This window comes from Cyanistes caeruleus, chromosome 5 (genome assembly GCF_971803275.1).
Source record: "Cyanistes caeruleus chromosome 5, bCyaCae1.hap1.1, whole genome shotgun sequence".
Taxonomy (NCBI): Eukaryota; Metazoa; Chordata; class Aves; order Passeriformes; family Paridae; genus Cyanistes; species Cyanistes caeruleus.
This window is the reverse complement of record NC_141705.1, coordinates 51312589-51335394: the sequence shown is the minus strand read 5'-3', so window position 1 is coordinate 51335394 and position 22806 is coordinate 51312589. Positions and strand designations below refer to the sequence as shown.

Genomic DNA, 22806 nt, shown 5'->3' with positions numbered 1-22806 from the left:
GAGGGCAGACTTTGGCCTGTTCATGATGTTGATTCCTGTGCCTGGATGACCAAGAAAGCTGATGGCATCCTGGCCTGTATCAGGAACTGTGTGCCCAGCAGGACCAGGGAAGTGATTCCTCCCCTGTTGTCAGCACTGGTGAGGTCTGAAGTCCTGTGTCCACTTCAGGATGCCTCAGTTCAGGAAGTACATACAGGTGCTGGAGCATGTCCTGAGAGGGGCAACAAAGCTGGTGAAGGGTCTGGAGCACAAGTTCTATTAGCAGTGGCTGGGGGAGCTGGTGTTCAGCCTGGAGAGGAGGAGGAGGCTCAAAGGTGACCTTATCACCCTCTACAGCCCCCTGAAACGAAGCTGGAGCCAGGTGGTGATTGGTCTCTTCTCCCAGGCAACCAGTGACAGGACAAGAGGACACAGTCTTCAGCTGTGCTAGGGGAAGTTTGGGTTAGATATAAAGAAGAAATTATTAACAGAAAGGCTGATGAGACATTGGAATGGATAACCCAGGAACATGGGGGAGTCGCTATCCCTGGAGGTGTTTGAGGAATGACTGGATGTGGCACTTAGTGCAATGGTCTAATTGACAAGGTGGTGCTGTTGGACTTGGTAACCTCAGAGGTTTTTTCCAATCTAACTGATTCTGTGACTCAGCTCTGTGTTGGGCAGACTTTTAAAAAGTGAGCTAAGTGAAGGATATAGAACAAGAAGGGCCAATTCTGTCAAAGTAAAGGCCAAATCCTGGTGATTTGTGCCCAGAAATAGCTCTCTTTAGAAAAACCAATAAAGGTGTTTTTTTAATGCTTTTATGAGGATCGGTGTTGTAAACCAATTTCTGTTCTCACTATCCTAACACAAATAGATAAGCCAAATGGAAGCTTATGATTTAACGGTAGAAGCTGGTTCCATGACTTAGGAAAAGTGATTTGTTACTCATATCAAAGGCTGAAAGAGAAACTGACAGGAAGGATAATAAAACTGTATTTGTATCAACAACTTTCACTGAAAAACAACTTAATATTTCTCCTGTGTAACACCAAATCTGAATTTCCCATCATTCAGCTCAACAAGTTTGAGATGGATGAAGTGACTTTTGGATTTAATTTTTTAATTTAATAGTAACAAAACAACTATGGCAAATCTTGCCATTTGAGCACAGGAATTTTTCCCTCCTTGACTTCTAAAGGTACACTGTGGCTGTGATGCTGAATGAGGTGTGTCATCTCTTTCCTCAGCATCAGCTGCTGGTTCCTGGCAGAGCTGCAACACTGAACTTCATGGTGTAGCTGGACTAGTACTACAATTCTAAACATACCTGAAAGCTCACATACCTGTGCTCTCTGCCTGACAGAATCTGCTATAGGCTATTTTGATTATTCTAAAGCAAATTGGATTACTTGTATTACAGTTATAAAAGGGAATGGTTCCAGTCATTCCTTGAATGGCAGTATGCCATTCCGACTCGTGGAGCTGGCTAGAGAGAATGGATGGTCTAAGATGGAGATGGTTTTCCATCTCAGAAATTTTGGTTTTTCACTGTTCTACTTCTTTATTTTCATCTATAAATTAGTTTGGATAGAAGTGTTTAGCTGTTGCTAAAGTGTTTAAACCTCAAAGTCATGTGCCTTGTTGCCAGAGTGTAGCTCTGACAAAGAAACATTACTTCCTATTCTTTGTGTTGTTTGGGAAAAAGGTAGGGAGAGTACTTAAGACTATTGGGAAAAGCTTAACAAGAATAAGGAGACTCAAGAATTTATTTAATACTGTTTATCTGTTGTAATATGCAGCTGTATTTAATGAGTTTAACTGTAGCAAAGCTTACTTTACAATCTAACACCCCTTTATGCTTCTGAAAGAACAAAAAAATGTTTTTTTTTCCATAGACCAACCTTCTGGGCTGAGCAGTTGGATGGAGAGTTCAAAATTGCAGCTGCCAGAATAAATGATCAGTAATGGTAGAGATAACTTTGGCAATAAGGCCTGTTCCCTATATTAGGAAATGTTTTTTAATTTAAATTAATTTTTGTCCAAGTATGTGTATGTGTGCACGTGCATGCAGGCACTCCCAGAAATTGAGAGTGTATGATCTGAGCTGTGTATAGTTCTAATGCAAAATTTTCTGTAGTATTTCTAAATAAAACTGTGGTTTAAAAAAACACTCTGTTTAAAAGGTTTAGAAGAAACACGAAACCTCTTTCAGTCGTACATAAAATGGTCCCTAAATTGTTCTGTGTAGTTCTCCACATCCCCTGACAAAAATGTCTTTAAGCCTGCTGTTTTAATATCTTATTGTGTCTTCTTCTCTCTCTGCCCTGAAGTTTTGAGCTTTGGGAAAAAGTATCCATTCCTAAAAGTCCCTATAGCAGATAGTTGTTTTTTACATTATGGCTATCCCTTATTCACGACATGTCTGGGGAAAAAAAAACCAACTCATTTCAAAGCTTTCTTTGTTAATGATTTCTAGACCAAGCAAAACTTTGTCTCCTTTTCAGGAAATGTGCGTATTTGTGTTATGGTTTCTGTGGGAAACACGGGAAAGAAGCTACTTGTGGGAGTACCTGCTGCAAAGGGAAGGGGGACACCAGGTGGTTGAAGAAGCCCAGACTTCTGAGTCCCGCTCCAGCTTCTTTTGTGGTGCTCATCAAGTCTCCTCATTTGTATGCCCTGCTCCCAGGCAAAGGGTTTTTTTCTGAAATGTTTCATTTTAGTGAAGTGCTGGATTTTTTTAATATTTGTTTTGCCGAGTAACGGAAGTGCATCCGGATGGCTTCTGTACCAGATGGGAGAGGGATTACAGGAACTCACGTGGCATTAGACCAAGAAAGCTGAGAAATTATCTATGTCTGAAAGAGAGGGAATTTTAGACCAGAGAATGTTTGGTGAAGGGAAGAACATGTCTTTTACTAACAGGTTTTTTTGTTCTTTCTTCTGGAGAAAAACCCAGTGAATCTAAGTATGAAATCTTTTCCTGAGGTATTACATCCAAGTAGTGTTTCCTCCTTTTCTTCTGGAAGTGAATTGAAATTTTTGAAGACAAAAAGGTGGAGAAGATCCCATTTGAAAGAAAGGTTAGACAATTTGGGTTTATTTTTCTTTACTTTTAGCACCTGTATTTGAAAACCAGATTCACATGTCATATTGTCATCCAGAAGGTATTAGTGATGGCTTCTTTTTCTAGCAGAGATGAAATTCAAGTTTCTTCTCACTTCAGGATGAATGTACTACTATGCATCTACTTCAGTTACTGGAACACTATTGCTTCTGTTTTCTGAGGTAAGAATCAACAATGGTTTTGGTATTTGTCACTGAGTCTTGAAGATACTCAAGTCAAGAATCAAGCCAAATTTTTAAACGATTTTGTCGTTTAAATTTCATTTTTTTCTTCTGGTTCAGCCAGTGCTTTAGGGGAATGTTATCTGATGAGCAATTCAAACCACAGGATTATTTGGTCTGGAATGGCTGAAGAAATTGTGGGGGATTTTTTTGCATCACAGTACCTCCTGAGATCTTCTGAAGCACATTACTGTCTCATGCCCATCATTTCAGCAGAACCTGGATTTTAATTCCCCTAATTTAGGAGGTGACTGGTGAGAATGGTTTACACTGCAGGTTCCTGCAGAGCTGGAACTGGTGTCCGATCACTGACAGGGTGAAGACAGGGCTGAGCTCAGAAAGGTCACACCACACGTGCTTCCCTCACTGTGCTCTGCAAAGTGCCATGGTTGGAACAGGGCAGAGCATCACCTGGAGCACACACAGAGCCCGTGTCACTGTGTCAGCAGGGACCATCAGAGCCATGTTAGGGGCTGTGCTGGAGCCCCTGGAGCCAGCACTTAACAGGCCACAGCACTTTCTGCTAAGTGTTCAGGGCAGTAGCACAGCTATTGCCTAACATGTATTCCTTCTGGATCGTAACAGTTGTTCCTCTTCAAGGACGTGTGGGTCACGTTTGCTTTACATCCAAGTATATTCTTCCATCCTTTGTCATATAGGAGCTGAAGATCTATAAGGGCTTCCTTGTTTCGGTGCTTCTTTTAAGAAGAGTGTCTAAAATAGGGAGCCAATACCAAATTTGGGGTTCTTTTTTATAACCTCATTACCTCTCTAAGCATTGATAGGACTCTGATTTGTTCAGCTGCCAGGATGAAATTCTCCAGGCTGGCTTTTTACACAAAAGGATTTTGTTTTAAGCATTTAAAGTGTGAAAATGTTTCTGTTTTTAGAAATAAGTCACCTTTGACCAGAAATGGAAAACTTCAATATAGAAGATAACAAAACAACAACAACAAAATCTGTGTGACTGTCACTGCCATGACTTTGACAGCAAAAGTTGTGACTTTTAGGGTTTTTCCATAAGCTGTTGGAGAAACTCTGTGATTGAATGAGGCCAGAGAAAAAACTTGTGAGTTAGTAAAAAATCAGAATGTCTTTCCTGTGGAAAACACTGGTATCATGAAATGTGTTTTCAAACTGAATCTTGAAAGTAAAAGAGATTGTCTTTTGAATAAGTTTGCAGTATTGTGGTGTAGCAAAATGTTGATCTGAGGTCCCTGTTCTAGGACAGGTCCATTTCCATTCCAGTTCAAACAGCTTTTCCAAGGGGTGCATAGCAGTGCTGGGAGTGGTAACTCAGAGCCCAGATTCCTGTCCCCAGGATGAATGTCTCCCCCAGAGCCTTATGAAGTTGAATTCCTCCCTCAGGTCATTTGACAGTTGCATTTCTTCCCCTGCCATTTTGTGTCTCCAGCAGAGATAACATTCTTTGGCTGTGGCTTGATGCTGAGGACCCTCTCCTTGGGAGGCAGCGTGTTCAAAGGCCATGAAGAGTATAAGCCATGGCTGAAAATCCTTTGCTGTACTTGAGAAAATTAATGTCATCAGCTGATGAATGAGATTGGGTGTGGATCTCGACTGGGTTGTTCTTTCCCTAAGGGTGAGCTTGGGATGAAAAGTTGTGTCTGAGTCCTGGTAACTCATTGCTGCTGGTAGAATAAGGGAATGGGAGGGATATCAGCCTCTGTAAGAGAAGGGGCTTGGAGAAGGGAATAGCAATTATGCTGAAGCCCCTGTTCATGCAGGGACAACCACCTCAGGTACCTTCAGCTTCTCACTCTCAGAATGAAAGCAGGAAAAACTTCTCTAGGCTTAGCAGAGGTGAAGGAGAAAGGAAAAAGCAAATGCCAATTAACCATTGCTATTAGAATATGCTCTGTTAGTGGAGGAGGAGAAGAAGAGAGTCAAGCTTGTACAGATTTACATTTTTGCTGGTGTGACCTGTGCATAAGATGTGTCCTAGATAAGTGTTGTTGGGTCTTCTTTGTCACTCAAGAGCAAACTGTAACAGAGAGATTTACATTCTAATTCTGTGATTGTCTAACTCACACCTTGATGTTAACTGGCTGCATTCATATCCTAAAACTGACATTATACTGTAGAAGTTTAGTGTTTGAAAAGCTGCCACTTGTCCATGATGACTAACCCTACCTTGAGACGCTAAGCAACTTCTTGGCAGTCATCCTAAAGTTTCTATGGTTGTTTCATTCACATTCAGCTGGCCTGACCCATGCTAACACTTTGTTTTCCTTTGCAATTAAAATATTTCAGCTGCCATGTGAAATATGTGAGACTTTTTAGACTTGTCAGAAGCTCAGCAGGATGACATTGAGTGTTTGTATAGCAGCTTATAACAGTCCCAAGAATAGTTCCTGGATCAACCTTGTGGCTATTTTTTAAACCAAAATGTGAAAAATACGGACTTTTGAATAAATCCATTCTGTTAATTGGCATATGATTCTTTTCCCACTTTTTATTTCACTGTTGGTTATTCGACAGCCCAAAACACATTTCCAAACATGCTTCTCTTCCATCCCAAAATTAACATGTAACTGTGGATTACCCATCAGACTTTGACAGTCTTTTGGTCCAACAGCACATCTGGAAAGGGATTTTGATGTTATTTCTTTTCTTTTTAAAGCTAGAATGTACCAGTTCAGTGGTTATGTGTTTAGCTTTCATTGAATTTTCTTCTTTCTTCCAGTTTTTGTTGTTTTGTTTATAGTTTTTTAATAATCATGCTGTACTCACCTTGTTTTTCACTCTTCAGTGATCAATAGCCATAGGTGGGTGTATCATCAGTAGCCATTATTGGACAGAAAGAGGACAGAGATCCCTGATGTGACTGTGAGACAAGGGGAGTGTGAAGCTTGCTCCATCCCACTCAATCTGAAGCTCCTGGAGGAGCTTTTCAGTGCAGTTCTGTTCCCTTTGCCATTATAGATAGTAGTCTGTAACTGAATTGAGCCTGCTTTGCTAACCTCAATGTTCAGAGACTTCCAAGGAACTGGTCAGGTTGTTGTCAGACCCATGTGCCTTAGGAATCAGCATATGTGAACAGTCTGTTGTGTGTGAAACACCTTTGACACTTTCTGTGTTGCCAGAAATACAGCTGCAATGAGAGAAAGACTTGGGTGAAGGCTTAGATCAAAGTTGACTGTTTAAATATGTTTAAATAAAAAATGTTTAAAAGTTGACTGTTTAAATCAATTAAAAGGTGGTTGGTTTAGATTACATATAAGAAAGAAGTCTTTTGCAATGAGGGTTGGTAGAGCACTGAAACAGGTTGCTCAGAGAGGTGATGAATCACCTGGAAATATTCAAGGGGCTATGATCTAGTTGAAGACGTCCCTGCTAATTGCACAGGGGTTGGACTAAATAACCTCTAAAGGTCCCTTCAAACCTAAACTGTTCTATGATTCTACATTTCTCAGTGTGCAGCATCTCTTGATTGACCACTGGGTCTGTTTTCATGCCTGGATGTTTAGAGTCAATCTCTGCTCTCGCTCTGTCTGGTGAATATAACACTCAAGTGTTGCAAGGAGGAGGATGGTGGCATGTGAAGGCACCTCATGCTGAGGAGGGTGCCCAGAGGAGCTGGGTCATGAGAAAGCCTGCCCTGGGCATGGCAGCTCTTCAAGATCTGTGATAAAGTCGTCATCACCAGTGGTAACTGGAAAAATACTAGCAGACTACTTCTAACCACTGATTAATCCAGGATTCAGCACTCATTCCAGCTGTTGACAATTATGCCCTCCCTGTGGCTTTGCTGAGATGTGGTGTTTGTCACAATAGATCTAACCTGTTAAACAGATACCACTTTTTGCTCCAGCAAGGATGCCTTTAGTGATGGACAAAATGATTCCAGTGTACGGAGGACAATGTCCTTCAATTTGTTAAATTTGCCAACTGCTTTGGGAGCCTGTGGGATGAAAGGTGTCATAGAAATGTAAAGTGCTATTATTCATCCTAAATCACTCTAGTCTATTTTCCTAAAAAAAAACCTCCAAACAACCACATACACTTATTTTCTGTATTTTGATCAATGTTTGGTTGGTTCCTTTAAATCTGCACACAGAACTGCTACCACTTAGTGCCTGGATCTTGACTGTGTCTCAGGCATTTTATCTAACCTTTTTTTTAGGCAGTTATTTCCCTTACCTGTTTCTCCAGTTACTTGAACAATCTGTTTTCTGTGACTAATTTTAAGACACTGATTTTCAATGCTTTTATTTAAATACACAGTGAGTTTAAGCATGCAAGTGCAGTTCATAAAGCTCAGTGAGTCCGAACACTTTGGTTTACTGCATTTTCTCATGTTCTAGGATTAATTACAGACAGCTGAAATAGAAAGAAAGGCCTAATGAAGAACTAATCTTGATATCAAAGGAGGAAAGAGACACGTGGGGGACAGGAATTCAGTAATCGTCTGGCTGGAGGTTCAGTTGTACCTAAACACTGTCATTCATGGAGCCAAATTAAATTGTCAGTCAAGAACCTGTCAGTCTAAACAAGTCTGAAGCATGAAGAACTTTGCTTTATTTGGCAGTTAACTTTCCCCTTGGTATCCAATTCTAAACTGAAATCAGAATATCTCACAGAAGATAGGGTTCAGTTTGATCCAGCTATGTGAGGTATTGTATGTAGTGGCTTGTACTCAGAGAAGTTTCAGCTCCAGCTTGCAGATGTGGGAGTGAACAACATGAGCAAAGAAAGCAGTTCCTCAGGACATCTGGCTCCTCAGTTCCATTGGGACATTTTCAGATCTCAGAAAGCAGCATTTCCAGTATTTTAGTTACTTCTGTAAGGAAAGGAAAAAAGAGAACCCTCCTGTGCATGTTAGAGGGTTGATAATTTCTTGTGTGATATCTGTTGCCTTTCAGAAAATTTAAACTGGAGTTAAGAAACATTGTTAGCCAACAAATTATAAATCAACAGGTTCTAAAACTATCACTAATGTATATAGTAGCACCAATATTGTGTATGGATTTTCCTCTGAAAGGCAATATTTATGGAAAAAGTTGTAAGGTAACCAAAAAAAGTAACTGTAACAATATCTAATGTATGTGTTTGGTGGATTTGAACTTGGAGCATATAAAGTAATGGAAAGAACTGAAGTTCACTCCCAAACAGATCTATAGCCAGCAGATCACAGAGGTCAGGTCAACAGGTGCACCTAAAAGATGCCAGTGTACAACTGACTGAAAGACATCAGCTAACCGCTGGGCATCTTCAGAGCAGGGAGTCAGAACCTGCCAGGTCAAATGATTGAATGGAAATAAGGTGGATCAGTAGGGAATGAAACCCAAGGATGAAGTCAAAATGACCAACAAACAGTACTGGTGTCTAAATTATGTATGACAATGATACCATAATTTGACTTTTACAATACAGTGCATAACACCATATTGTGTTTTCACTGAATAGTTTTGAATTTTTTCTGTTCTGCCTGACTGTTCAATATATTCTAACATATTCATTGTGTCTTTGGATTATTAAGTGTCAAAGTAAACTTTGTTTTGAAATCTAGGCCTCCAGTCTAGAATCTCCACCATTTGCAGATTATCTATGTGTAACTCACAACATTCTTGTAAGTTTTATACCTGTAGTTCAATATCTACTGACTTTAAAATCATCAGTTTTACTCTGTGGGCAGAAACAGTTTTCAGATTCTCCTGAAGAGCTGTGACCAGTCATGCCCTAGATGGAGGGAGCATGTAAGTTCCTTGAACTTTGATTAAATTGTAGTTTCTACCTCCTTTCTCTACTACTTTAAACCTTTTCTTGTCCAGACAAAACTCATTCTCACACATCCTCTCCATTCCCACCTTTTAAAAAGGGAACACTGAAAGCAAGTATGTGGAAAATATTAATACATTGAAAATAGAAATGATATAGAGATTGAAACCTATCTCTAAGTCTAAAGACTTTTCTAATGTCTTTCTACCCTGGGTGAAGGAGAGAGGCTCTCAAAGAGCATGCCTGCCATCAGAAACCTGCTCTTTTCATCATGTTCCAGTGCTTCTGAAATGCTCATCTTTACAACCGTGACACCGACAAGTTGGTGTGAGGTAAGAAATTCCTGTGACCCATTCACTGCTGCTCACTAAACTTTCTGTGGCTATTTAAGCACCTCTGTGAAGGGAAGTGCTTGAATGTTAAGGCATGTTGTGCAAATGAAGTTTTGGTAACTGCAGGTTGAGTTTCTGGGAAGTGGTTCTGTTTTATACCACTTCTTGGCAACCCTGCAGGAAACCCATGGCTTAGGAATGTTTCTGCTCACTTGTGCAGCAGGGCAGAGCCACCCTAACCTGGCCAAGGGAGCTCATGGGCCGTGGGGATGGAGCACAGGCTGTGCAAGAGGAAAGCTGGAGCCAGGTTCGGCCAGCCAGTGGAGGCTGGGGAAGAGGGGCGGCAGGGGATGCCCAGATGCTGCTTCCAGCCACCTCAGAGTGCAGGGCAGCAGGCACAGCCTCAGGTGCTGACTCTCAAAGGGTGCTCAGCCTCAGTGGTAGCACCTGCAGGGGCTTGGGGTATTGTCAGGATGGGCTGGGCAGAGACAGCCAGCGGGGCTGCCCTGGAAATGAGCTGTTCTGGGTGTCCATCCTTTTTAAAATTAAACAAACAAACAAATAAATAACATATGTATGTATGTTTGTATGTATGAATGCATGCATATATATATGTATGTGTATATATATATATGTATATAGATATATATGTATTACTTTTAAATTGTGAGGTATTTGGGTGTGGATAGGGTTTGTTGATTTGTTGGTTTGAAGTCATCTGTTTGCACTTGGAGCAGCAGTCACTGAGGGTGACTGACGGGTCGTGTGGCTTGCTGGGGGCCACGCTGCGCTTCGATCGCTGCCGGAGCTGGCAGCCTGGCAGCCCAGGAGGGGCTTGGAGCAGCTTTTAAAAGCCTGGGATTTCCAGCACTCCCCAGGATGAGTCGCAGCTCGGCAGCCCTGCACAGAGCAGATGTGCGGAGGGGAGGGAAATGCTTTCGGCTGAACCCAAAAAGTACGTGCCAGGAGGAAGGCTTCAGGAAGCGGGAGCTGGGCAGGGAGGAGGGAAGGGAGCATTTCTCTTCTGCTTTGTTTTCTAAGGAATGATTTAAATGAATTGCTTCTCCTCTGGAAGGAAAATCTCACTGAAGTTGTTTTAATGTGAATTTTGATATTTATTTTCTCTGTGTGTGTATCTGTGTGTGTGTGTGTTTTTGTCTGACCCAGCTCTCCCCAGAGGGAAATCTGTTTTCTATTTTGTGCTGTTTTGTTTAGATTTTTAGGATTGATTTGGAGTTTAGGCTGATGGGAGAACTGGCTGTGCAAGGGGTTGATGTATTAGGAGATTTCTTATGATGGTATTTGTTGCATCATCAAGAGCCGATTGACTAAACCTTATTGTGATCTTATCCATAATAGCAGGAGCATTTTTATGAGAAAGGAAATATAAATGAAGTCCGAAAGCAGATTTTACTGTTATCCTTTTGTGGAGCCGATTAACAGAATGTAAAGTGACCTAAATGAAGTGCTGTAGAAAGGCTTGTCAATACAAGCGTTATACATTAAGCTAGGATTATTTGAACACATTCATAATGAAAAGAGGATTTTCTTGTGCATTACAAATTAGTTATGATGATTTGAGGCAGAAGACTGAGATAGGTCAAAGCCCGGCAAGCTAAATATAAAGAATTTGCGTACCTCTGTCCTCATACAGCCCCATCCCTGTATACCCTGGCCTTAGACCATTACAATATTTTGTAGAGATTTTAGGTCAGAAGATTTACTGCTAAATCTTTGGTGACTTGTGTGGACTTAGTTTCATTAGCCAGCCCAGCCCTGGCATTCAAAGAAGTCTACCAAGAATATTTATTTCTAGTCTGAAGAGCAGAGAAGAAAAGTTTATGGGAATTCTGTGGGAGAAACTCCAGCCTGGGTGGGGAAACTGCAGATTTTGTTTCATTGCAACAGGTCCTGGAAAAAGTGAGACAAAAAGTTGGGGCAAGCTTTTTATAGAGTCCTTTTAAGTAATAAGTGGCAAGTGAAAAGAAATTTGAGCATGTAACTCATAACTCAAATTTATTGACCAATATTGTGTTCTGTTACTGCTGAATGTCTTAATTTTCAGTTTTTCTTTTTAATTCAGTTTTTACCTGTGACCCTTTTTGCTGTTAAATTTTCTCTAAAGTTTTTTAGGAAATCCAGGTTTTGTTCACTGTCATTATATACTCACCAAATTTTCAACTAGTTCACATCCTGTTTGTGCTTTCTCTTGCCACAAACTTAGCTGTGCAGAATGATAAGTATATCATGTATATATGTCTATATGCAACTAAGTAAGTTGATGAAGGGATCTAAATTTGAAATTTGGTTGACTTTGTTCGGCTTCCTTCAGTGGTTGCAAATTATCCCCCCCTAGGATGTCCTGTGTTTCCAGTGCCCTGAGGTACCAGCCTGGAGAGAGAGGGTGGCTGCTGAGGATGATCTGCTTAGTCCAGCAGTCCCTGGCTAGGCAGCTGGAAAGCAAAATTCAGTGCACAAACAGGACCCAGAGTAGAGATGTGTGTCTGCATATTGTTGCAGGTGGTTAAGCGAGGCTGGTCATACCCCTGAGCCCCCAGGGCATGACAAAGCAGTGTTATGCATAAGATAATTCAGTCTTTGGTATCAATGTACCTGAGAGCTTTGCAAAGTTAGGCAAACTTAATAGAAGCATGGAGTTGCAAGACATTGTAGCTGCAGTACAAGTCAAACTCTCTCAGTTCTGAAAAGCAGGAAATCTTAGTGTACAGATGCAAGGGAATTTTAGTAGCTACTCATAATGCAGCTGAGAGGAAGCACCAGGCTGACTTGCATAAATTGATTGCATGCTGCTAGACACTCTTTATAAATTCTGTGATAAGGACAGCCACCTTAGGAAAGGTTTAAATAAAAATATATTGTCCTGACTTCACATGCAGCTTTGGTAGGCACTGGGGCTTGGAAGCGTGCTTAGGAGGTAAATAAGTCAGCAGTCAGAAATGCCTGGTACAGATGGTAGTCGGTAGCTGAACGTGTGATGTGGCACAGGCAGAATACAGGGCATGGTTCTAGGATGCAGGCTGGGGCTGCTGTGCAGCTGGATCACCCCGTGTGCCTGGGCCAGCCTCTTACAGTGAGGTCTGAGCTGGGAGTTACCAGTTACCACCTGATCCTGCTGAGAACAGCCCAGGGAATGGTATCGGCAGCTTCGTTTGACAGATTTGCAAAGTTCAAACATGCCCTAAGCAGAAAACCCAAGAAATAGGAAGATGGACTGTTGTAATTGTTGCTGATCCCTCTGGACTGACTGCCATCAGCACAGCTGTGCTCCCAGTGAAATGACTGACTAGGTGAAACCAAGCCCTTGCTGGCTGCATGATGAAATGGGCAACATTTAAAGAGCTCTAGCTAATCTAGACCTGCTAAAGCAACAGGAAAGAATTCACTTCGTGCTTTGCCAAGTTAGTAATGCCTAAAAAAGGACTTTATCTCAAGTGAGAAGGAAATTTATTTAGGTTTGAATTTAAAATAGGGCAAAATACTTTCATCAAACTTTCTGCATTCAATAATGTAGTGCTCAATAAATTACTTGCCTTTTGTTGAGAAAGAAAAATACACATAGTTTCTTACATACCTGGTATCTTTTGCTACAATTTCTGTACTGAAACTCGTGCAGGTACTCAAATGAAGTTATTGACTTTACTCTGCTAGGGAAAGGGTCAGCATGGCTTACTAACATGCAGCGTTGTTGTCACTGTGCAATCGCTGCCGTAAGAGGTCCCTCCCTCCATGGTGCTGCAGAGAGCATTGCACCACAGCTGAGTGATGGCAAATGAAGATGACTTCAGGAGCACCAGGGAGACTCCTAGTGGATCAGTGCTAGCGCTACAGAAAACTCCAGTGGCATTGCTGTAGGTAAGTGCCAGTGAGTTACTCCTCAAGCAGCTGGAGAGGGAAGGCAGCGTGGCTCAAATGCTGGAGGGTTACAAGATCTGCAGTGTTTGCCATCCCTCCTCCATGGCACAGGAGGTAGCAGTCTGATGGTGTCCTGGGTAATGCTTCAAAAAACTTAAGTAACCCAGTTGTAACAGACTTATTTTATATTTAGAATCAATGACTGTCAAATTGCTTTGACCTCTGTCATTAGCTCAGTGTTTGATACAAGAAAACTAATAGGGATAAACTTTTGCTGAAGTTCAATGCAATTTTGCAACTAATAGTAGCTATTTGTGTTCAGTGGGCTTTTACTCCTGGAGAAAACTCAAATATCTCTATCTACCCCCATAGCTGTTGTGAGCAAATTGTTCCTTCAGCCATTCTTCCATTGAGAGATGCTCTTTCATGTGATGCTTTTCCAGAACTGGGTGGACAGAGGAAGGTCCAGTGTGAACTCAAATGACTTGAGGCAGACACAGGGCTTTGTTAGACTTCTGTTTGTTTTTTGAGATTCTCTGGTGCATATTACTTTGCTGGCTCTTTTATATGTTTTTTAACATAAAGGTTCTTTTCTGTAAATGGCACTTTTCTTCTTAACTCAGAAAAGGGAGCTGTCTTGTGCTGAGATTTTCTGTTCCTGATTCCAAGCTTTTCCAAGACAATGTAGAAGATGCTTCAAATCTATGCCATATCCAGACATAATCATGAGGGTGAGAGGGAGATGATGTTTCCTAACATTGATGTGCCAGAATTTCTGTTAGTTTTTGTAGAGTCTTGAAAAGTGGCCTGTAGAATTAAAACAAGGGACTACATTAAAACAACTGCATCATCCCTACTTTTAGTGGGTTACACATTGCAGTGGAGAGGGAAAAGATGAAGCTCCTTTCACTGCTGTCTCAAATTTGTCTTGAAGCTTCTCCAAACCAAAGTAAAGGCATTTGCTTTTGTGTAAGATATTGGTTCTTCTCCCAGGATAAGCGCTGCCATGAGATAATTTTCTGAGAGATACAGACATTACTTACACTATACACACCTATTTTCACCGAATGTCTCTTTTTATGCTTTGTTAGATTAGTACTTTAGAAATCTAAAGGTCTTTTGATTGCTTTAATTTCTTTCTAATTATGCTCATATTGCAGGGGTTTTTTTAGTTTGCAAGTTCAATCTTTGAAATCTCTTCAGTGCTGCAGTAAATTTCCAATTGTAAACGGAGCAGCCGGTTTCAATTTTTCTTTTGGAGACATTGGTCTCTCTTCCTTTAGCAATGCTAAATCCACAAGAAATATGTGAGTTCTTCAACCTCCATGGGACTAGAAAAGCAATGATCTCTTCTGAGATGAGAGTTTGTTTTACTCTTGTTTTAGAGTTAAGGGGAGTTGTGCTCCTGCCAAAAGGTTTCATTTGGCAATAAAGACTTGCCTTTTGCTGCAGAGATAGGTCTCCTTGAACATATTTCTCCCAGTAACTTCTTTCTCTTCCCAACCATCTTGATTATCTCCATTCCCTGTGGTGGCTAGGTGCTTTATATCTAGTGGGAATCTGTCAGACTGAAATGCATCAGGCCATTGGACTTAACATTGTATCAGTGGTCCAGTTAGATTCTCTAAAATCAATCAAAAAATACTTCAAAGGCAGATTTTTTTGTGATGCTTAGGCACCTAACAGCTCAGATAAACACCAGGGAGTATTTTCAGCACCACAGGAAAACAGTAGGTGTTTTACCAGCAGTGCAGTCAATAGGTGTGAAGTGCCTAAGACCTCTGTAAATCATTCCTTTAATGTGGGATTTAAAGCCACAGTAGGAAAAAGAGTTGCAAATTAGGTGGAGCACTTAACTGCTGCCTTCCCATGCAAGAAATACTGTCTCTTCAGAGATTATCAATTGAAAGTGTCTAAAGTCTCTGGGCATAAAACAGCATTAGGTTCACTTGACTCTCTACAATTTTCAGTTTACTGAGACAGAATACATGTCCTTGAGTAACTGAAATTGTATTTCAGTTCACTTATGGCTTTAACCCTTATTTATTAACTGTGTGTTTGGAGATTTTATTGCTGGCATTATGGAATATTTTATGTTGGAATGGTGGTTGTCAAGCCCTACTACCTGCTCCAAGCAGGGCTCACTTCAACATTTTGACCTTCTTGACGTTCATTCCCTGTGCACCTCTGGGAAGTGTCTGGCTCTGCCTTCTGCACACCCCACCTTCCATGCATAGAGGAATATTAAACAGAAACAAGCATGTATAACATGGAAGAATCCTCATCTTAAAGTGATCAGACAATTCTTTGATCTAAACAGAAACTGAATGTGACAGTGTTTGTACCAATATCACAAATGTGCTTGAAGTTAGCAGATTGAGAATGTTCACTTGCTCTATTCCCTGTGTTCTTCCTCTCAAAAGCATCTGTTGCCAGACTCTGCCAGGTGTGAGACACAGGAGATGGCAGGGCTCTGATCTGACTACTTTTAGCAGTTTTCATGTTCCCAGATGTACATGATAGAATGACACAAATGCCAACAAGATGTTGAGTTGTCTTCCACCCCCACCCATGTCACCCATAGCCAAAATTTCTTTTTGAAATATGGAAATTACCCTAGCTGGTGCAGAATATATCTGCTTTCAGGCCTTCAGCTAAGAGTATTTCCTGCAGAAGAAAAGTGGGTTTTTTATAAATAGTGAAAAGTAGAGAGGGAAATCTACAGGTCTTTATGCCTAGCTAGTAAAAATTGTAAAAAAGCTTCATTGTAATGTAGCTAAAGAAGTGTAATTCTACTAATACTATTATTATTTGTATTTCCTTCATCACGTACCACTGCTCTTTGTAGGTGATATGACAGAAGAAGTCTAAAGCAGAGAATCCAGCAGGAACCAAATGACAACATTGGTGAAGATTTATTATCTGTTTGTATTTTTAAAAGTAGCATTAGAAACACCATATGGGATTAGTAAAAGTTAACATCTTGCCTTAGCTGATTTAGTGGGATGTGCTTTCATTTTGTAATCAGCCTTTGAAAAGCCAATGTCAGCTGATGGGATTTTTTCCCATGGCCCTTAAAAGTAAGCACAATATTTGATGGGATCTATTTAAACTGCAGGGCACTTTCCTCAGAGCAGTTTCCATGCACAGATCTTCCAGTAGCAGTTGAGTGAGTCTCCCTGAGAAGCTGAACAGTGGAATGAAAAGACTGCTAACATTAGACAAGGTGCATAAGGCCAGAGGTGGCTGGTGAAGGATGTTCTTTCAGCTATCAAGAGTAAGGAAGAAATTTATTTTTTTTTTTTTTTTGTAATTAAAATATAAAAGTTCAGCTGTACAGAAGCCAGAGTATGAGTTGAAACCTCAGAGCAGAGCTCTCAGAAACCACAGGTAGAGATCAGGATTTCAGTGTGTTGCCAGCAGCTGTAGATGGGCAGACATTTCTTCATGTACTTCTGTTAAATGCAGTAACATGAGTCTCACTTGGGAGCTGAGCTCGTGCTGCTGGGGCTGATGGAGTGGGAGAGGGCTTGTTCCAGGCAGTCCATGGGTGTTGTGGCCTTGCCTTGTCACCAGCCAGCACTGGCAGCTGATGAAAAGGCTTTTGGCACATGGTGGGCAGGCTGGAGCAGGAGCATCCTGGTATGAGGCATGATGAAATGTGAATAGCCATCATCTGGTAGCCTGGGATGAATGAACCAGAACAGGATGAGCTCACAGAAGGCAGAGGAGGGAGAGCAGCTCAGGTGAAGAGCACAAGTTGTCCTCAAGGGTTACAGAGCCAAGTGAGTTCAAAACACTCTCACCACTGGCTGGCAAACATAGAAGAATGAGATTTCTTATTTAGGTGAACTTTGTGTGATTATTAAAGAACTCCGGTTAGCAGCAGGATGCTCAGAAGGAGAAAAATAACGTATTAAAGTATGCTGCATAGTAAGATTAAAACAAGTATTTGCTGTAGCTTTTCCCTGATGACTTCTAAAATTCTTATATTGAAGGACTTAGCCAGCATATCATCTTCTAACCACCCATGTTTTTAACTAACATGCTCTAAGGCTCTAAAAAAAAATAAATATATATGTGTATATATATATATCTCCTGAGATTTCTGCCTACTGCTTTGTTGTTGCACTGTGCTAGCAGTCATCTGTTCCCTCATGGCCAAACAAATATGCACTGAACTGTGATAGTCCAGCTAATTTTGATGCAGTGTCAGCATTGATTAGATTTGTTCAGTGTGCTGCCTGCCCGAGCGTGTATAGCTGGGGCTGTGATTTGAGGTGCATTTGGACACAGCATCAGATAATTTTGACGTCATTTATGGCCAAGGGGACAATATGGTGAGTGTCTCAGGGGTCACATTAAGGAACTGTCTGCGCTGGGATGCAAGCCTGTGAGAGATGATAGGGGAAAGATGGACTGAGCCCCCAGCTTAACTGAGTGTTAGCAGCTTCTGGTAGTGGGTTTCTCTTTGCTTGTTTTTCAAAAATTCATAAGTCATGGTAGAATTTGGTTCTTTTAGGTTTCAGACTAGAACTGAATACATTTAAATAGAACATAAAATTTCTGTAGAGGAAAATGTTGTGAAGACCTTGTTAATGTTACCTGTCTGGATTATACAAGTACACTAATACTGGAACAGAAATGTTCTCAGGAAATACGCCTTTGGTACCTTGGTTTAAAATTTTGAGGTCTTGAAATTAAAGTCCATTGCCTCAAGGTTTGATCCCCATGGCATGGATTCAGGAAAGGAAACCAAATACTAATTATTTGCCAGGTCTTCCCCACAAAGCAAGGCTGGCTGTGCAGGCATAGAAAAACTTGTCAAACATTGGGTAATCCCTCACATTTGCCAAGCCCTGCCCAAGCCATGCAGAGAGCACTCGAGCTGGAACACAAGTTTGTTTTTCAGCTGGGCTGGTATTTGAGGTTGGATTTTTTTCCCTTTTCCTTCCTGCTCTGACAAACAAATGTGTCTTTTATCACTGATTTCAGCAGCGTAGCTGAAGATGTACATAGAAAACAATGTCTCTGTGCTTTCCAGAAAAGGTTATACATTTTAAAGTTCTTTTAGTCAGTCTCCAGAGAGATGAAAATATGCCCTTTGAGAGCTTTGTAATTAGCAGACAGATATTAAAACTTAAATTCTTCTCATTTTCATTGTTTGTTACTGATTGTTATGTTTTCAGAAGCATCATTTTAATATAATATGATTAATTTAGAAGACATCTGAATTATTAATATCTATTACTTATACTGACTCATTAAGCTGGACATGTAAAAATCTGTGTATGCCTACTTTAAGTATCTGATGATTCTTGTATTGAGAACTTGATAAGGTTTTGATGGTTCTTCTCTTTGGAGTTTTCTGGGGGGGTTCAAGGGTTTTTTCTGCCATCCCCATCCATGCCTCATTAGATTGCTTGCAAGAAGTTTAAGCACAGATATTAAGGGCCTGAAAGAAAGCATCTCATCAAAGCAGAGGCTGTGCTAAACATGAGATCTTAAGGATACAAATGAGTCCTGAAATCCAGTGTTTTTTTTCAACTGGCCAGAAGCCCAGAAGCAAATTGCTGGAATGGAATCAACTAAATATGTACTGTATTGTTGGAAAAAATGCTTGAGGTTTTTCCCAAAAATTTATGATGACAGTCTGGGTGAATACTTGCCTTGGTGTGGGGCAGATGCCTGACTTTGCTACTTGTCCTGTGATACATAGGCAGTTCCTGTTCTTCTTTGTCACTTTTGGATAGACTGCATGGAAGTCACAGGCGTGGAAGTCCATTTGCTAAACCAATTTTCATTTTTATTAAATACATACTGTAAATGTGTGTTTGACTGCTTCTGGCTTTTGCATGTGAACTGGCTGGAATAAGTGTGGAAGAGAACTGTCACCCAGAGGCTGATAAGGAAAGCAGCTTCTCCACATGTGGATGATCACGGTTTGACTTGACTTTCTGAGGGCCAAATTATCTGACCTTACTGTGTGGTGTTGGAACTGTCAGCCAGAACAAGCAAAGTTGTTGTCTTGATTTTGTTTGGGGCTTTTTTAAAAGCCCAAAGATATTAACAATATTTCCCAAAAATCTTCATTTTAAATACATCATTTTTTATAAAATATCTGAGTATATATACTATATATATACTGTGTGTGTGTGTGTATATATATATATATATATATATATATATATATATAGTTCTGTTATAGTCTCTACACAGCAACCACCTTCTGTTTGCTGCTTCAAAGAGCTCCTACATACAAGATATTTCATTAAGCCCCAAATTTTGTTGTAATTTCAAGCCAGGTGGTGCTTCATACTGAAATTACCTGGATTATATGGACTATCAGTGAAATTATAAGGAACTTGGCAAGTACTGTCTGCTAGCTGGCACACTCAGATTTCTCCCATCTCAGCTAACATACCTAAGCATTGTTTAGTATTTTTCTTAAAAATTTTCAAGTGTACTGGTATAGACAAGATTTTGAACAGCAAATCAAACTTCTACGTTGTGAATCCACAGAGCAGTTCAACACAGGGAGGCTGCTATGTTGTTAATTTATTTCCTTGTTAGTGCACATAAATCCCCCATGTAAGCAAGCCCTTCCTTAAGCTCATTTCAGTGTAAATCATTTCCACAAGATGAGCTTGCACCCACGAGCAAAATCAGAGGGTAAATAAAGCTTTGGGTAATCTTATATCTACCTAATGCAAATCATGCAACCATTTCAGTCCAGTATTTTCTACCCCTACCCACTGAAGGGGACCTGCCCTTGCCCTCCTTTTTTAACAACAATTTCTTTCTGCATGGATTAATTATTTTGTCTTTTTATTAATCTTAGCATCTGAAAAGCAGAAATAGATAATTCTGATTATTCAGCCATCATTTTGTCACAGAAATCAAAGTACAAAAGCTTTCCTAGAATGACTTCCTTCATCTGTTTGATGGTTTCCGTCTTTATTTTGGGAGAAATATGAGAGAAAGTTTATTTTTATATCTGGTGCCTGCTTCCTTTGCCAGATAGTTGAGGGACAACTGTTAATTGTTTACCCTCCATTTGCCTGCAGATCCATTGGCTACCCTTCCAGGAAAGCCCTCCAAGCAGCCATGTAGGTGACAATGTTTTGATGTTGTAGTCATTTCATATATAAGGGCAAGGCCACATCATAATTTATGTGAGTTGTCAGGTCCTCCAACAGCTCAGAGTCAAAATGCAAATGATTGTAGCATTAATTCAGAAGGAGTCAAACAGAGCAAGCACAGGGTCACAAAGTACACCAGAAGCTGGCCCTGGTGCAATTACTGGCATCTTCATGGGCTGCTTGTTTACATTTGGATTTTTGACCTAAACAATCAGGTCATTCTGGATGGTGGCCTTGGAATGTTCACTCAGGAAAAGGATGTGTCTTCAGCAGAGTGCTCAGGATTCTTTCCCAGGACCAAAATATGGAGAGAGGCAAAGCCAGTCTGGGGGAAAAAATGGACTGGTGAACTCATTTCAAATGAGCACTTGAAAACTTGGTTCATCCATTAAATATTCTATATATTCATTGAATAAAATGTAGTGCCTTCCTTCATTATCATTATGTTAAATCACACCCATAAAGAGAAGGAGCAAGACTGAGGCTTATACAGAGCAGGCTTTTCACTCTATATGACACGGCTGTGATGATACTGAGCACCCATAAATACAGCTGAGATCCAGGTGTGTTGAATCCAGGTCCGCTGTACATCACCATGGCAGTGTGAAACAGCTGAGGGGGAACTTCTCCCAACATGTCTTTTAATTTTTTAAACTTTTTTCAGTTGCATTCTCAAGAGGTCTCAGTTTGCAGTTAATAAAATAAAGGTGATCAGGCTAAAGTATAAAGTCAAAGTATTGCAAAGTATATCTCGGTGACTCGAGGAGGATACAAAAATCTCTGCTTTACTAAGACGTTTTACTAAGTCTAAAAGGCAGGACCTTCCCCACAGTACAAACTAATCTTTTGCTGATTCATAGCAGCTGTCATTGACCATTTGATACATAATTTTGGTGCTAAGAGAGGCTAATATAGACATAACACAGTATGACTCATCAGTGTCTACAGTGAATGCAACCTGCTGTACATAGCTGCTGGCCTGCTTACCAAGTTATCTGGAAAGATTTGTAATAGTTATTTGAGCTTTCTTGAGTAAAAACACTCATAGTAACCTGGAATATTCTCCTATAATTTAATTTTATTCTTACTAGTTGTGGGAAGCTAAAAGTAGAAAAAGGAAATGCATAGAGAAGTAACAGCTTTTGAGAAGATCTGCAAAAATGAGCTTCTCCTTAAAGCTCATCACTAAGCTTGTAATTATTTTTTTCGTATTTCCAGCCCCCATCTTTATACAGTAAAATATTTACATTAGCAAGTATTTAGCTTGTTAATTAAAACTGCTAAAAGGCCATCTTATCAGAGCTGACACTAAGAAAAGAGAAAAAGCCTAAATTTAATGAATATCCTAAAACCTTGATGATAGTGCTAGTTGTCTCCAGGTGGATGATATTATGCTGTATGGAGGACAGGTCTGTATTAGAAAAGCAGCATTTGTCCACCAAAGTAGATTTTAAATTCTCAGCCTTAAGAGTACTTGAATATTTTAATTTAGAAGTTTCCTATAGTGAAAATATGCCAAATTGGGGAAATACATTATGTGAGAAAAATGAGGTGTATATTCTCCTTGATTAGCCTACAGCTATTTGTACTGGTTTAGCCTGTTTTATTTAGAAATCTTCCACCTGTTTAATGAAATTATTTTTTATCCAAGTTGAGGTTTTCTGTTGAAATATATCCACACACACACACACAGATTTGGACATTTTTCTTCTCAGATTCAAACGACAGTGTTATAAATGGCTTTTGGTCTTTGTCAGCTTGCCACATTTAATACAGCTTGGATGCCTCCCACATCCTGCTCTCTCAGCATAACACCAGCAGAGGGAACGAGTAGCTGTCTTTCCATTTAGATCTGAAAGTTATCTAACTGCTATTAACATTGCAGCAGAAGTGGCTGTGGTATTTCATGGACTCCCCTGGAGGCAAGATCCAAAGTCTGTGTAATCTAAACATGCCTCACTTTAGCTTCTCACTGAGATTGAAGGCTCTGTGTAATCCTTGGTATTTATTGCCTTCCAGATTCCACTCTGTAAGCATCAATAGTTTATATTTCATCCAGTATTGCCAGCAAACTGTAAGCTAAGTTTACAAATGTGTCATTTGAGATATTTTTCAGCTTTTGACACAGCTCACCACCCACAAATGAGTAAACGAGGCCAAAATGTCCAAGTCAGCTTCTCTTCAGCAGAGAGATAAGGTGAGACATCTTTGGGTGTGAAATTAGTCCATTTTTCAAATGAATTTCTGCAACTGTGAATTCCCATATGTTGAAGTACAGCATAAATCATGACAGGCATATACTTGCCCTGAATTACATTTATATAATAGCCCTCTATATAATAAACCTCGAGGCAGAGGCAAATCCTTGGCATGCCTAACAGATAAGCTGGAAA

General features: G+C 40.3%; 1 protein-coding gene and 1 long non-coding RNA gene across 28 annotated transcripts in view; both read left to right on the top strand.

Annotated features, from left to right (window-relative positions):
* LOC111946112 (melanopsin-like) overlaps nucleotides 1-22806 on the top strand; it is a 79820-nt gene that overhangs the window by 31241 nt on the left and 25773 nt on the right. For 4 of the 27 annotated variants that reach the window (XM_086888486.1, XM_086888484.1, XM_086888487.1 and 1 more), the window contains one exon: nucleotides 22519-22610. The exons of 1 other annotated variant lie outside the window; for it this stretch is intronic. Coding sequence is in view for 2 of the 26 variants with exons in the window: in XM_086888472.1 (XP_086744598.1) it covers nucleotides 9286-9398 (113 nt within the window). In the remaining 24 variants the exon portion in view is untranslated. Of the gene's footprint in view, nucleotides 1-7652; nucleotides 9399-13067; nucleotides 13272-16119; nucleotides 16549-20338; nucleotides 20381-22518; nucleotides 22611-22806 lie in introns of those variants that run through there. 22 more of the 27 variants (XM_086888480.1, XM_086888483.1, XM_086888488.1 and 19 more) reach the window with 12 other exon arrangements.
* Nucleotides 2487-6533, top strand: LOC147653106 (uncharacterized). Its single transcript, XR_015286723.1, has 3 exons — nucleotides 2487-2668; nucleotides 3206-3267; nucleotides 4742-6533. It is a non-coding gene; the product is annotated as an uncharacterized LOC147653106 (long non-coding RNA).